We start from the raw sequence: 15,838 nt of genomic DNA, 5'->3' as shown, positions 1-15,838 counted from the left end.
ATGACGGGCAATTGATGAGGGAGAGAGCACAGAGGGAATGGAGCATTTAGAACGGATCAGAGGTCGGCAAATTCTTTCAAACCTCAGCGACAGCTTGTGAAGTGGTTCATTAGAGCCGTTTTTTCGAATGTGAGGCCCTTTTAATGATGACAAGGACTAAGCCCAGACAGAAACATTATCCACAGTCATGCTGCAGTTAAGAGAAGAGACCAAAACACTGGTCAATGAGAACTTGAGAAATAGTTCTGCTTCAGAATATGTATGACTAGGGTTTAATAGTGAGGTTGAAAACAGGGTTTAAAATTGGCTTCGGGGTGGGACTGGGTTTAACACGGCTCATGGTAAATCTTTGGTCAGAGAAGTGCTCATGTTAGAGAACGACTGTAAGACAAAGAAAACTGTGCACTAAAAATAGAGACAAGGAGCAAAAGAATCTTACAGATAGTTGCTGCAGTAACACATCAATGCCATCCATCTCGCCCAATAATTCTCTGGTATCTGTGGAGGAGAGAAGAAATGCAGACAAGGAGGACTAAGAGATAAAAATGGAGTAACAGGAAAACAGGGAGATCAAATTAAGATGTTTGCAAAAAAAAACTAGAACATTTAAGGAGCGGCAGGGAGGATAGAAAAAGGTTTAAGTGGATACAAGAAAGAAAGAAAAGGATGAGAAGGAGGGAATGACTACCACATGACATACAAAAAGGCATACATTGAGCATGAGCACTGACAAACACGTCGGCTGCTATAGACATTTAGAGGGAAAATGAGGACACTGGAAAATATATACAGTTTTTCCATCTAGGCATGAGTATTACAAAATGTTTTTATTACACAACACAATTCGTCTTCTTAGAAGCCTCAAAAGGCGGTGAGTTTCAAATGTCTTCAAATTAGGGTGGTCAAAACCCCCAGTAATCCTGTAAATTAAATTAAAATGTTGTGCTTTGCATTCGTGACTTTGTCGGCAGTGTTCACAACTTACATTAGAATTCAATGGGGAAAATGTGGTGAATCTTTAGGGATAAATAATTAGCGAGGCCAAGATGGTGTTCTCATTGGCAGCAGCACTGGTTCAAATCTTTACATACAAACCCATCAGGAGTTTTTAAAGTTGAATTTGACAGCAGGAAATTAGCACATAAAGGACGTTCCCAAATTGTCATTTCCCCTAATAGGAGCCGAGTGATTGACCTTATTCTTACTTCAAGATGCTGACAGTAATATAATAGGGGAAATTATTCATGCGGCAACGTTTCCTTTGAAAAAAATATCTTCTTTTCCTTTCTTTTTTGTGAAATTATATTTTGTATTTGAAGGGTAAAAGGAGGACGAATAAAAGGCAGAAGAGGAAGCGAATGAGTGTATAATGAGACCAGACTCCCACTGAATATCGATATGGCTACCTGAGGCCTTACATTCACACCAAAAGCAAAACTATTTTTTCGCGCGACCGAAAAGTCAACGTACAGATGCGTGTGGCTGTGATAGACGCGATATTTTTCCAGGCGGCGCGTTTGGGTCGACGTGATGTGGGCGACGCGTTTACAGCGGCGCAATTTTCGCCCCGAGTTGAAATATTTCAACTTTGAGGCGGTCATCTCGCAAGTCGGGCCAATCAGCTCTTGTGTTCTGCTCTCATAGCGCTGGTCTTTATGGAGACGAGACACGGAGATAAACCCCGCCCCTCGCGGAGCGTCTCGACGCTCATGGCTTGAACACGGCGAATGGCCGACAGGAAACTCACTCATTTTGGGCGACGCAATTTTTTCTCTCGCTTTTGGTGTGAACGCACCTTTACAGGGTTTTAGAGAGTGTGTGTGAGGGGGAGGGAGAGGGGGGCAGGAAGACTAAAGAGGCAATGGGAGAAGGATTGGAAGTAAGGAGACGACTGGGAAGATGAAAGGGAATATGAAATCAAAGAGTGATTGAAGGAAATGACAAAGTACAAAAAGAAATGAAAAAAAAGAATAAAAAATGACAGAGGACAAAGGGAAATTACTGAAAGCAGAAACTAAATTGAAAGACAGTTCAAGGCATGGAAGAAGGGAGGAAGAGACAGAGGAAAGGTTGTTAGAGAATAATCCAAGACAGGTAAAACAAAAACAAAAATAGAGGAAGCGAAGAACCAATAAAGAGAGAAGGAAAAGAAAACAGGGGTGCATTGCATTTTGTGTCTGTTTAACCCTTGTGTTGCCTTAGGGTCATTTTGACCCGAATCAATATTACACCCTTCCCCCCGCCTTAGGATTAATTTGACCCCATTCAATGTTTAATGTCGGTGTTCTTTCGGTAGTCAACAAACAAACATAAAGTGCCTCACACTTAAACTTGGAAAACAATATTAATTCTAATAATTTTCTGGAGGTTTTAATTGCTGGCGTCAAATTGAACCCAAAGGGTAAAATATGTTAGTAAATATAAAGGTAACAGGAGGGTGAAACATTGAATCGGGTCAAAATGACCCAAAGGCGGGGGGAGGGTGTAATATTGATTCGGGTCAAAATGACCCTAAGGCAACACAAGGGTTAAGAGAGCTGAGGGGTGAAGGGGAAGATGAACTAACATTGTTTGGAAGCCACAAACCATTTAGTGAGGCACACTTACTGTCATTGTTCTGCAGCAATATGGCCAGGATTTCACTGCAGTACAACTTGTTGGCATCAAACGGCATCTTTGCCTGAGAGGGAAAGAGACAAAACTCCAATTATCACTCATCTTAAGAAACTCTGTTAGAGAATTTTAGGAAATAGTCTTGTAATATAAACTAAATATCAATTTTCTTTTGTTGCTTTAAGCAGTGATCCTGCCACATAAATAATATGTGGTGGTGGTGTAAAGCAATAGAAAATCCTGTATCTTTTTACTTCTGGAACGCATGGTTTTTCTACATCCCAATTTTTTGTTCTTTTCTACAATAAAAAAAAAAAATCTTTCCAAAGATTTCAATATTCATAACGAAGTTGAAAGTCTGGTTCTATGAAAGTCCTGAGGAAATGTAGCTATACTGCAATAATCTCCACTGTAAAGAATGGTACGTTAAGTAAGTCATGTTTGAACTGTGTTTGTATTTACATGACTGAATTAGTTGTGGAATTGAGGATTTTGTAGTAAAAATAAAATGGAAAAAAGGTGATTATTTCTTCATAGCCCAAAGTCAGTTACAGAATTTATTGTTTTCTCCAGTCCAAAACTTAAAAAATATTACATTTTAGTAACTTAAATGTGATTATTTATAATACATATAAGAACATAAGTATATCTTGGTTTTGTTCTTAAATAATGACTAAAAATAATGAACAGATTTCAGTCTCACCTTGATTCTCTTGAGCAGCCATTGCATGAGTCCCTGCTGAGCGGCCTCGGTGCACAGGCCCGGTCTGAACTCGGACATATTCTCTGTGATGGCTGGGGGGAGACATCAGAAATCACAATTCAACCCTTTGTGTTCGGTGTCCCGAGGCAAGTCAATGTAAGCTCTGATTTTCACTTTTATTGAACTGTTTGTTTATTACGTGGCGAAAAAAGCAACACTTAAGAAACAATAACGTTTAGGCTCTGTAGTCCAAACAAAAATGGAGAACTTAATTATTTCTCTCAACTTTGACAAAAGGCAGCACCATTTTTGGAGGAGAACTGGACACAGCGTTAGAGGTAGGTAGTTGCTCAGTATCCCATGAAGGAAAAGAAGTTTGAGTTATGAGTATGAAACATTTTACACGAGTGCCAGAGTAACATTTGGGAGCTTTGGCAGCAACAACCAAATCCACACTTTCCATTTCCCACCTTCCACAATTAAAGCCCTCATTGTATAATATTTGCAGGAAAGGATTTTACATTTTCGTGTCATTTATTGGCCTTGCCCACGGTGTTTGAAGGCCTATAGGCCGAGTCTGTGGCTGTCACACACGACATGCTCGGATGAAGATACTCTGAGGGAATGTGCCCTGTGGAATTTTCAGGATGAGTGACGCATGATTAATCCAGAGCGGAAGACAGGTTGAAGGTACATTTGTAAACTACCCAAAAGCAGACAAATCAGAAGAAAAAAATATACATTCTTCGACTCGTGTTTTCTCTATGCTGGCATAGCCACAAGTCTGTTGCGTGTGCCAATGCTATGCAAGCACACTTTGAAGGGGGAGAACTGAGAAACTCAGCAGTCATTCTTTCGTCTGTCCCAGCATCTTCTAATATTATCCATCTATATTAGAAAGCTGTCTCTGCCACATGCTGTCTCTATCAGGGTAGACTGCAGCAGGAGTGGAGAGATAGAGAGAGAGAGAGAGAGAGAGAGAGAGACACAGAGACTGTGGTGATGAAGAAGAACGAAGGGGCGGCAAATAAAGGGGAGATGAAAAAGCTTCAGGGAGGCAAAGGGGTGGGAAGACGAGTCAAAGATGAGGGAATGAGGGACTGTAACAACAACACAACAAACATGGGAGAAAGTTGGAAGAAAAGAAAAAAGAAGACACAAAATGCAAAAGAGCAACATTGGGAGAGAGGGGCGGCAGCTGATGCGCAGATGAGAGAAAGAATCAAGCAGAGAGGATGAGAGAGGGAAAGAGGGAGAGATGCCGAGGGGGGGAGAGAGAGGAAGGGCCTTTATCAGGGATTCAAACGGAGCAGCCAGACAGCGTCCTGGTGGACAGCAGGCTCAGAGCAGGGAGCAGCCAAGGCAGACAAAAGGCTTATTCAAGCTTGGAGAACTCCCTTGATAACACACACATGCACACACACGCACACAAATAGAAGCTGCAAAAGCACTGCCATTTCATTATACAAGCCGCACTCACACACAGAGCCCAATACGCACACCTGAAGAGCCCTCCTGACACTCAGCCTCAATCTGGCAACGAACAAGAAGAAGAAGGAAAAAAAATCATCTCAGTAGACTCATTCAACGCATAAAAGAGCTGAGAGGCATACAAGTGGTTTTCATGAGGAGGCTGTGACTTCTCAAACCATCTGGCGGCCCGTGCCCTCTCCTGGCCCTCCATGTATCCATTTAATGCTGCCACAAACACAGACTGCGATTCTCCATAACTAAGAGTTATGGACCTTTAAAAGTGCTTCCTCATCAAAACATCGAAATGGAGACCCACAAAGCGACTGTGAAAGCTTAAGGAACACAATAAAGTGCAGGAGTACTCCCTGTCGCTGTGCTGCCAAAAGCTCGACCCACTCTAGAAGGCTTCCCTCCCTCTGGAGGGGCTTGTCATGTTTCAGCACGACAACGAGATTCATTACATTTACTCTTCAAATGCTGCTGAACTGCTATCTTTATGCACATTTTTATTTCATTTCTTTATCATCAAGTGTCCTACCGAACCAAAGAAAAGAGCCCCTGCATATATATATATATATATATTTTCAAAATTCCGAGCACATCCACGATTGAGGAATTTCCTCCCCACAGCTCTCAACATTGCAAACGCTGAGCCGGCAGACAGCAGCTAACAGCACGACAGCAACGGTGCTGACGGAGCTAACGGTCTTTACCTTGGGTGGGAAGCAGAAGGGTGAGCGTTACGTGGGCTGTAACCGCCGTATGAGCGGCTTCATGTGCAGCGGACATTAGCTGGCCAGTTACTGCCGCGCACACGAACGCACGAAAAAGAGACTGATTCCAAAGACCCAATTATGTTGCTTTTAACCCAAAACTAAATCCAGGATATAAAATCAGAACAGTTTCTTCATGTGGAGGGCAGTTTGACGCCTTAGGCCTCGTTGTTATGGCCTTGGTAGGACATTTTTCTTACCCAGTGTGTTATAGATGCCATCAGCCTCCTCCTTCACCTGCTCATCCAGCCGCTCCATATTCTGCACCAGTAAAGCCACCACCTGACCCTCCAACTGCAGACACAGAAAGATCAAGTTCAAGTTGGGCTTCTGACACACGTCTTTGGCTCTTACAAACCTCTTCTTGCATTAAAATGAAATCATTCATCACATGACATCACTCAACCCTAAAACACATTGACCTTCCCCTCCTCGTGGCTCCTGTGTCGTATGAAGGGTGACTGTACACTGTATTGGAAGTCTATCAACGGAGTCTTTGTCCATATATTTTGCAACACAATGTGATGTTCCCATCCTTAGCCTCCTTCCTGGCAGAAGAAGCTCGGTATGTTTGTGAGCTTCTCTGAACACGTCCAGCTGTTATCAGTCAAGTCAACATTGGAGACTCTAAGCCAAACGAAGCTCTTTGGGTGCCGACTGGCAGGATGCAAGTACTCTTACAGATGAAAGAAGAGGATAGTCGACACCAATTCACGAGCCGTCGGAGACCCGGCGTGAATCACTCCTAATTCATCATATCAAGGACATAAGGACAAGAGGAGCTGAAACTTACAGCAAAGAGGAGGGAGATATGGGTTTCACCAAGCCTTGCTACCCCTAAACCGTTTCCCCTCGGAAGCGGCCGTAAAGAGCAGTGCTGCTGGTGGGGCACTCCTTTGCAATTGAAAATGGACTGCATTCATATGCCTGCTCACCGGCGAGCTCTGCGGGCCCACCGGCGCTACCGTCTCACCCGCTGTCACAGGAGTTTCACTCCATAGAAAACAAATATTTGTTGGGGGGCATATACGAGACAAAAAGGAAGCATGGACATTGGATTAAGCCAAGACCCACCGGACCAAACTGGCCCAGGGAGGAGAGCCAAGATAGGAGTGAAGCTAACCCAGCTTGAACGTGAGGCCAACATGAGATTTGTTTTTGTTGCTGCGATTTGCATTCCATGTGTCGCAAAAAGGCTACAGCTGCATTTTGTTGTGCATCCCTATATATATATATATATGCATACACACATATATATATATACATGTGTATATATATATATACACATGTATATATACACACAAACACATATGTATATATATATACACACACATATATACATGTATATATATCAGTGGCGGTTCGTCCATAGGGGGCGCTAGGGCGCCGCCCCTCTTAAAATTTTTAGATGAAAAGAAAAAAGAAGAAAAAAAAAACATCCTGTCAAAAAACATTATATGCCAAATCATTTAAATAGTAAATATACCGTGTTGACGCGCTAAATGTGTGTGGGAGACCGTCAGCCTGTCAACAACCACTTAAGTTAATGTGAAAAAATATTATATATCGCCATTATAACGGCGAGAAGCCCCTCCCCTTTTCCGAGGCGATCTAACGTGTGTGTACGGCATCGAGAAAACATTTCAGTCGTTTCGGCAAGGACCGGCTTCTCATTGGCGGATGAAACGTGAATCTTGGGTCGCAAAAATGTGCGCTCGTTGGCCAATGACATCGTTTTATTATTTCACGTGACTGGACTATTTGGCAGATCAGAGACAGATCGTTCCCTCAGCCCAGAGAGCTCCAGGAGCTACGGGAGCAGGTTGCTAACGGAGCTGTCAGCTGGTGCTCAGTGAGGAATGCGCTGTTTAATTTCCCCTGTCTGTTGTTCCAAAGGGACAGAAACTCTCTGGACTACAACGGGGTGAGGGATCTAAAGAGCTGCAGACAAGTGTAAAGCACAAATCTTGCCGCAGTTATCTAGCTAAGAGCATGGAGCTAACTCGCTAACAGCCTGAAGCTAACCCTGTTTACAGTCAGCAGAAGGAGACCGAACTGGCATCGAAACACAACGAAGAAGTTCTGAAAAACAGACACATTCCCTCAAGAATAATGGAAACAGGCTGGTTACAGACATGATTGACTTTAACCAGAGAGTAAAGTGACCACTTTAAAGAGAGGAGGCTACTTTTCTTTACAGTAGTGGGTCTGCTCTGTCACCCAATGTAACATGTGCTGCATCTCTTTCTGACTATTCTGCTCTGAACCTCTTTTATTTTGCAAACCTCTGAAACCCAACCCAATGTTTCTTAAAGCTGCTCTGAACCTCCCATGCCAAAAGTTACAGTGTGTTGATAGTTGTTATTGGACAGTGTTGAGCACGGTGTGTTCTTGAAATAAAGCTTTGTTTTTTACAATATTCTACTCAAAACCTCTTTTCTTCTCATTGTTGAGTGATATTTAAACTGCGCCCCCCCCCCCAAATTCACCAGCCGCCACTGATATATATACACACACATATATACATACACACACATAACTGTGTGCCTCACTTAAACACTGAATTGAAGACTAATATATGTAGTGAGATATCTCAAAGACCCTCGAAACATGAGATAAAACAGGTCGCTTTCAGTGTAGTGTGAATCCACATCCCTGATGAAGGCCACTGGGATGTAGCCTCCATCGTGGAATATGCCTACTATGAACTATTCATACACTGTCATATTCATTGAATGTATTTTAACTCTAAATCTGTCCTTCTGTACACATTACATCTATTGCACCTGTCCATCCTGGAGAGGGATCCTCCTCTGTTGCTCTCCTGAAGGTTTCTTCCCTTTTTTTCCCCTGAAGGGTTATTTGGGAGTTTTTCCTGATCCGATGTGAGGTCAAAGGTCAGGGATGTCTATGTGTACAGATTGTAAAGCACTCCAAGACAAATTTGTATTTTTTGAAATTGGGCTATACAAATAAACTGAATTGAATAGCCTGGCGAAAACTGTGACCCGTTAAAGCCAAAGGATCCTTTGATTAAGTGTCATGATGACTGCCGTGAAGGGGGTGTGGGGTTTGTTGCGCGGTTATTTCTTCCGTGTGTGTATGTATGTATATATATATATATATACACACACACACATGTATATATATATATACACACGTGTATATATATATACACTACCGTTCAAAAGTTTGGGATCACCCAGACAATTTCGTGTCTTCCATGAAAAATCATACTTTTATTCATCAAATGAATATAAAATATAGTCAAGACATTGACAAGGTTAGAAATAATGATTCATATTTGAAGTATTAATTTTGTTCTCCAAACTTCAAGCTCAAAGGAAGGCCAGTTGTATCGCTTATATCACCAGCATAACTGTTTTCAGCTGTGCTAACATAATTGCACGGGTTTTCTAATCATCCATTAGTCTTCTAAGGCGATTAGCAAACACAATGTACCATTAGAACACTGGAGTGATAGTTGATAGCCTCTATACACCTCTGGAGATATTTCATTAGAAACCAGACGTTTCCACCTAGAATAGTCATTTACCACATTAACAATGTAGAGAGTGTATTTCTGATTAATTTAATGTTATCTTTATTGAAAAAACAGTGCTTTTCTTTGAAAAATAGTCATTTCTAAGTGATCCCAAACTTTTGAACGGTAGTGTATATATTATTTTCAAAAGAGAAAAAGGGAGAGGGGGCGAACTGTATAGTTGAGAAGTAAAGACGGCGATAAGACGTTGCTCAACAGGCCCAGCTGGAGAGCGAGGGAGAAAAGCTTTAGAGTCCTGAAACGTGCGAGGTGGAGTAACTCTAATTATATGGTAGACATTACATTTTGAAATGATTTTTTAAACTCCAGTTAAATTACAGTATGCTTCAAAAGTAACAATTTGTTTTATATTAATTATTTAAAAGAATTTAAATGATATTTAATTGAATAGAAATGTTTAAAAAATAATTATACATCTAAAAATCTGTTAATGCTCTCCTCTTCAGATGGAAAGTAGTGCAGTAGTGTATGTGAATGACATCAGCTGACAGGAAGTAAACTTTGACACAATTTCATTGCGTTCAACCCGGTCCATGCGGTTACTTGACCCCTTTTCCGGTTTTGAACGTAAGCATTCAGTCCGCAAAGTGCCGCTTCTCCAATACCATCAAAGACGAACGTAAACACGCGACTCACCAGAGCGTCGACGAGTACCTCGGCACCTTCATCGCTCTCCTGGAGCGTGTCAATATCCGTCAGCTCCTGCAGCAGGTCCACCACTGCTATGGCAACATGTGGTTCAGGCTAAGGACTACAAAGCTGTGTAGGAAGAGCAATGCGCCATGGACGGTCAAAAAGACTGCACAAATCCCACAAAACGTCATACACCAACAACGTCTTCGGCCATCTCTCACACTTTCTGACTGGTCTGCGGCTCTCAGCCCCTTAAACCCCACCGCTCCTACTGAGGATGGGACTCTTGGCAAAGAGGTGACACAATGTACGTGCATATCGTTTCATTCAGAAGTGAAAGGATATCAGTGTTCTCATGACTGAGGAGGCTCAGAAGGGAGTGGACGGCATTCAGCTCCACCAGCAGGTGGTAGAGGTCTGGCATTGTAGCGATCACGTGCATTTCCTGGATAATGTCGTTCAGGTCCAGCTCCGTCTCCATGAACCTGGTTTGGAGGAGCGAGACATTTTGGGAAACATGTAAGAATTCTATGTTACCATTAATCTTAGGGTGCAGAAGAGGAATTTGCTTATAATAAATGCTTGACTGCCGGTTTAAACAAAAATATGTTGGATAGTGAGGCACACAGGTATAGATTTATCAGAAAAATTGTTAGCATTCAAGAGATTTGTAATAAGCTTTGGTAAGTTCACAGGAAATGTAGCTTAATTCACCGAAAGAAAATCAGTGATTGAAATTAGTTTTATTGGCATTCTCATGGACACAAATAACAGGAAAACACTGTGTACCGACAGTAATTAACTTACTTCTCTGGGTTGTCCGGAAACTTAATCCTTAGTTCTTGATTTTTGTATGACCTTTTCTCAAAGGTCAGGATCATTTTCTTCACTGAACTCTCATCCACCGGCTCTGCCTGAGAACATAAAAGTGAAGAAGGGAGGAAAAGATTGAGTCTGTGACAAACAGTCATGGGTTCTGAAAGAAGGATCGCTTATGAAAGAGGATCTCTCTTCAATGTGTATTTGGGGCGTATTTGGACAATGGATAGGCAATTTACGACAACTTCCTGTTCCCAGTAGGTAGCGCTGTGACAATGCATATAGCAGTCTTCAGGCCTGAACTCACGAAGCAAGAGAAACCTGGGACGGTTTCGTCAATGGGAATTCAATTTACAACAATTTCCTGTTTCATGGCGAACGGTGCAAGATTGGCGGCGCGCCATTTACATTTTTTTTAAATAACTTTTCATTGTCACGGTTTTTAGAAGGTCTTGACCAAATTTGAAGTCAAAGGATAAGGATGAATTAAAAGGATGAGGAGAAGTTAAAAGGGCAGCGCCGTAAAAAGTGGAGAACAATAAATTCAAGATGGCCTGCTTTGTGTTCGGATTACGATACTCATCCAGGAGACTTTTTGTCTCCGCGTGTTACATTCCCCAACCAGAGCAGCCAGACATTTTCTCCAATCAGGGAAAGTGTTTCACTGGAAGGAGAACGCGTTTTACCGTCTGACAGCTCTTAAAGCCTGTAAAGTGTTGGACAGATAATAACTGGATAGGAAATTACAATTGCCTGACATTATGGAACAGTGCAGCACTTTGCTCTCAGTGTCTCTTGACACCTGGAAAGGCTGCCGTGTCATATAATTTGAACCATATCATAGATTTTCAGTTTTTAAATACACAACATAACGTGTACACCTTGGTGCCCACAGTGGGTTCTTCTTGACCAGAAATAATCACAAAGAAACTTCCCTGGACCGGATCAACAGATCGCGGATGAGTAACTTGGACTCGGGCAAAAACAATCAATTCTCAATGTGAACCTGTTCGGCAAGAGCACATTAGCTTTTGACTGAACTCAAACTGTGTTGCTGATTTGTATTCAAACTTGGTCATCGATTAGAAAATTCATAGTTTGGGATTTGTCCTGCATATTTGATTTTAGGGGCAATAATTAAACGCATGACAACCCCCCCCCCCCTGATTTAATTGAACTATAAACAGACACTCAACTATTGTCAAAGTACTGTACATTATACAGTAGACATTTATCATTGGTAGAAATTAGACTACATGAGGCAGTATTTGAGAGACCAGACAATATGCCATGTGTGGCAAGGTCTCCCTGCATATCTAAATGTGAGCCAGGCTGGGTTCAACTACTGAACCGTTTGCTCCTATAAAAGGAATGGTAGGTGGAGATGTTGAGTGATCATGAATATCTCTACCAATTCAAGCTCAATGCTATCCTATCACTGCGTCCCGGTGTGGACAAGAAGCCTTGTGGTGCATGACAACTAGAGATTTGGTGATATCTGCTCACTAATGGAGTCAGAATTGTTCTGTCTGTGCAGGACAATATTAACTAAATCCACAAATTAAACAACGGGACCAATGCCAACAAAAGCCTGAACAAATTGGTTGTAATAGTATCACTGCTAATTAAAGGAGACAGCAGTAATTGTCTTGGTGAAACAAACTCTGAGGGAAAATAATGTAAACAGTGTGTGCGCATGTTCATGTTTTTGTGAGCAGTCAGTAAGGGGGAGTAGTAATTCCTGTGACACGCTGTGCTTCACTTCATTGCTGAAATGTACGGTTTAAAACTATGAACAAGGGAGAGAGACATTTACAAATGAAAAGCTTTCGATATAATTTAAAACAAAAACATTGCACTTTGCATTGAAACGAATGAAACAATTGTCCCCACCTCAGGTTCTTCTTCATCCTGGTCCATGAGTTTCTCCAGGATCCTCTTCTTGTCCAGGGCCAGATCCTCGGCCTCCCTCATCTCACCCCCCACTCCTTGGAATCCTGCTCCCGCTGCTGCGTCCCGGTATCTGGCCAACTCCCTGGCACTAAGCCCCTTCTGCTGCTTCCCTCCTCGGGAGTCCTCATCTCCTCCCGCTGCTCCTCGCTTTGCTCCTCTATCAGGCTGCCAGACAAGAGGAGGTGGAGAGAGCAAATGAGCAAATGAGCAAACATGATCATTTGGTCTGTTTGGTCTAATTTTTGTGTGTGTGTGTGTGTTAACCCTTGTGTTGCCTTAGGGTCATTTTGACCCGAATCAATATTACACCCTCCCCGCGCCTTTGGGTCATTTTGACCCGATTCAATGTTTCACCCTCCTGTTACCTTTATATTTACTAACATATTTTACCCTTTGGGTTCAATTTGACGCCAGCAATTAAAACCTCCAGAAAATTATTAGAATTAATATTGTTTTCCAAGTTTAAGTGTGAGGCACTTTATGTTTGTTCGTTGACTACTGAAAGAACACCGACATTAAACATTGAATGGGGTCAAATTAATCCTAAAGCGGGGGGAGGGTGTAATATTGATTCGGGTCAAAATGACCCTAAGGCAACACAAGGGTTAAGAGGGATGTTGTAGCTCAATTAAAATGCTGACTAATCCTGGCTGACATGTAATGCATAGATAGATTGATAGATAGATTGATAGATAGATAAACAGCTTTGGAGAAAAGCAAATAAATGCATCCTTTTATCCCACACAGAAGTATCTCTGTGAACCTGAACATAAGAGAACCTGACAAACCCAAACACAGGAGCTCATCAAGCGAACTCTGCATCGGGGACCTGTGATGCATCACATTGATCTCCTTCTTTGTTTAGCACACTTTTCACCAGACAACAGATGCTCAGAGAAAAATGACAACTTTGAGATCAAACCACCACACGCAGTTTAAACTCTCTCTACTAACGGGACGCGGTCGAACCGGCTGTGTTTGACCATTCTGTCACTGACGACCTGACGTCGACCCGCGTCTGCATGTGAACTAGTTTGGGCAACTAACGCTAAAGCGAGCTGAAGTGTCACATTAGTGTCGCAGCCACCTGTCCACGCGTTAGCTGCTAACGTTAGTTGCCGGTAGACACGACATAAAGTCAGGCTGGTCTGTTGTCACGGTCACTGGTCGCTAACAAACTGACGTAAAACGGACACGGCAAAGTAAATAAGGGAAGAGAAAGCTCGAACTAGCGGCCACCGGTGACTGCTAGCAACGCTAAGAATGAACAAGTGGAGGCGAGCTAGATACGAGTTCTCCACTGGCGAGTCGAATAAAACGTCTACCTGATAGTTCAGCAGCTCTCCGACGTCCATGTCACCGGGTTAAAAAACTTAAACGTCCGAGTGTTTTGCTCGAGGAGGGAGCAAGAGCGTAAGTTGCACTTCAGCAGCTAGCTATGCGGCTAACAACAAGCTTTACGTTCGCACACACGCTTGCCGTAAATCGCCTATTTTCGCTGTCGTAACGAGCGACTGCCGTAAACATTGCCTGACAAAATGATACATTCGTGATTTCAAGGCATGATAAACCATTAACCTTACAAAAATAACAGTGAGTCCGTCCACTTTGTGCGTTCTTCTCCTCCTCCACCACAATAATACCAAATAATGAAATGTAACATAATCTATTTTTTAAAAGTTTACATGCACAGAAGGGCTTCAAGCAAGAAATAAAATGTATCTGTGAACAAACCACAGTGAAACGTATTCATGCTTTATGTTGACAGACTCAATTGAGATTTTCCAGTCCAGTTTGCCTCAGAGGATAACAGCTGTCACAATGCGGGTCTTGGTCTGTGACAGGAGGAGTTGCACATGGACAACAACAAAAGCAATTTATTTACAGCAATAGTTCCATGTTGCATAAGTCCTGAGTCAGTGGGTCAAATTTCCATAACAGGTGGAACAGCTGTGCCCAGATGTGTGACATGTCTCTAATGATCCTTGACAAACACAATAGCAGACAGGGCAGAAGGTCCACATACTGTTGAAGGGATTCGTGATATTTGTGAAATGTGTGTTTCTATATTTATAAGTGTTCCGACTAGAGAGGTGCCACTTGTAGGCCTAAGAGATAGGACAAGGATAATACATATATAAATGCACAACATGAAACCATACAGCTGTGCAATAAATATAATTGTTGTGATTACATTAAATGGAATTTAGCTGACGTGTTTAACCAAAGCAACTTACATTTATTCACAGCTAGAGCGAGCAAGGCAGAGCTAAGTATCTTGCTCAAGGACACATTGACTACACATTGACTAGGGCGAGGATTGAAAGACGGACCTGCTAACCACTGACCCACAGTCGCCTCCTGATGTTTAGACTGTTCAGATTTGGTTGATGCAGTGTCTGAGACAACTTTAATATACAGTAGTACAGGTGTTTAATGGTTATTTTTAGTGATCGCTGTATTGGTTCACGTGTTACAGCTCTTCATTTTCCGTTTCAGAAATAATAGTCAACATAGTGTCACACAGCACAATTTTCCTGCTACAAAATCCTTTCAGCTCCTTTGCCAATCCTGAAATAAACCCCCTTAATGATACATGTAAAATTAGACATGACTGTTTCCTCATCAGACCTCACAAAATGAAATCCTGCTCTCTCGGGCCCAATTTAGCTGTGTTCTCCTCAGGAGAGCTTTTTATGCCAAGCTGTCCTATTGTTCTAGACAGGCAGAAAATCAACTTTTCAATGAGCATCATTGGGAAACGTATGAGTGGTGCACTGCGCGGAAGCCTCCATTGCCACTCCAGTCTCTGGCCAGTGAGCTGTGACAGTGGAGCAATAGAAACAGCATTTAAAAGAGAAGCCACTGCCAAGCAGCAAAGCTTGACGCCCTAGAAAACACGAGGAAAAGAAGCACTTAGTCAAAGGAAAGAGAGAGGCTCGAAGTGAGAGTAAATGGAAGAGAACAAGAGGGGTGAGAACATACAAATGTGTATGGAAATGCCGAAGTTAGAGACAGGGAGGCGGCTTCAACCTTCATTGGGCAAACTGGAGAGAACTTACTTTTATGAAGTTCACAACATAATTTTGATTCAACATAGTCAATAAGTTCAAATCAGACCACTGGTGGGTCACAGAGCGCCATCTTATTCGCTGTTAGAGGTACTGACATTGAATTACATGATATTTGATACAAATAAATAAATTGGGGGTAAATGTACAAAGCCAGTTATAGTTATTTCTGTTTGTGTACAGGAATTCACATATTTAAAAACATGCAAAGTATCATTTTAACGACCAACAATAG

The 15,838-nt window shown here is 42.2% G+C and overlaps 1 protein-coding gene across 1 annotated transcript in view; it reads right to left on the bottom strand.

Moving 5' to 3' along the window:
• Positions 1-14,009, bottom strand: part of ctnnbl1 (catenin, beta like 1) — a 47,527-nt gene extending 33,518 nt beyond the window's left edge. The window contains exons 1-9 of the mRNA XM_056423941.1: positions 13,858-14,009; positions 12,473-12,697; positions 10,568-10,674; positions 10,106-10,245; positions 9,764-9,861; positions 5,763-5,856; positions 3,317-3,408; positions 2,608-2,680; positions 440-498 (exon numbers count right to left, since the gene is read on the bottom strand). Of these exons, the coding sequence (XP_056279916.1) occupies positions 440-498; positions 2,608-2,680; positions 3,317-3,408; positions 5,763-5,856; positions 9,764-9,861; positions 10,106-10,245; positions 10,568-10,674; positions 12,473-12,697; positions 13,858-13,887 (918 nt within the window). The 5' untranslated portion in view covers positions 13,888-14,009. The remainder of the gene's footprint in view (positions 1-439; positions 499-2,607; positions 2,681-3,316; positions 3,409-5,762; positions 5,857-9,763; positions 9,862-10,105; positions 10,246-10,567; positions 10,675-12,472; positions 12,698-13,857) is intronic.
• Between the last annotated feature and the right edge of the window lie 1,829 nt (positions 14,010-15,838).

The sequence above is a fragment of the Pseudoliparis swirei genome, chromosome 9, assembly GCF_029220125.1.
Source record: "Pseudoliparis swirei isolate HS2019 ecotype Mariana Trench chromosome 9, NWPU_hadal_v1, whole genome shotgun sequence".
Classification (NCBI taxonomy): domain Eukaryota; kingdom Metazoa; phylum Chordata; class Actinopteri; order Perciformes; family Liparidae; genus Pseudoliparis; species Pseudoliparis swirei.
Note: the sequence above shows the minus strand (reverse complement) of the source record. Positions and strands in the feature narration are given on the sequence as shown.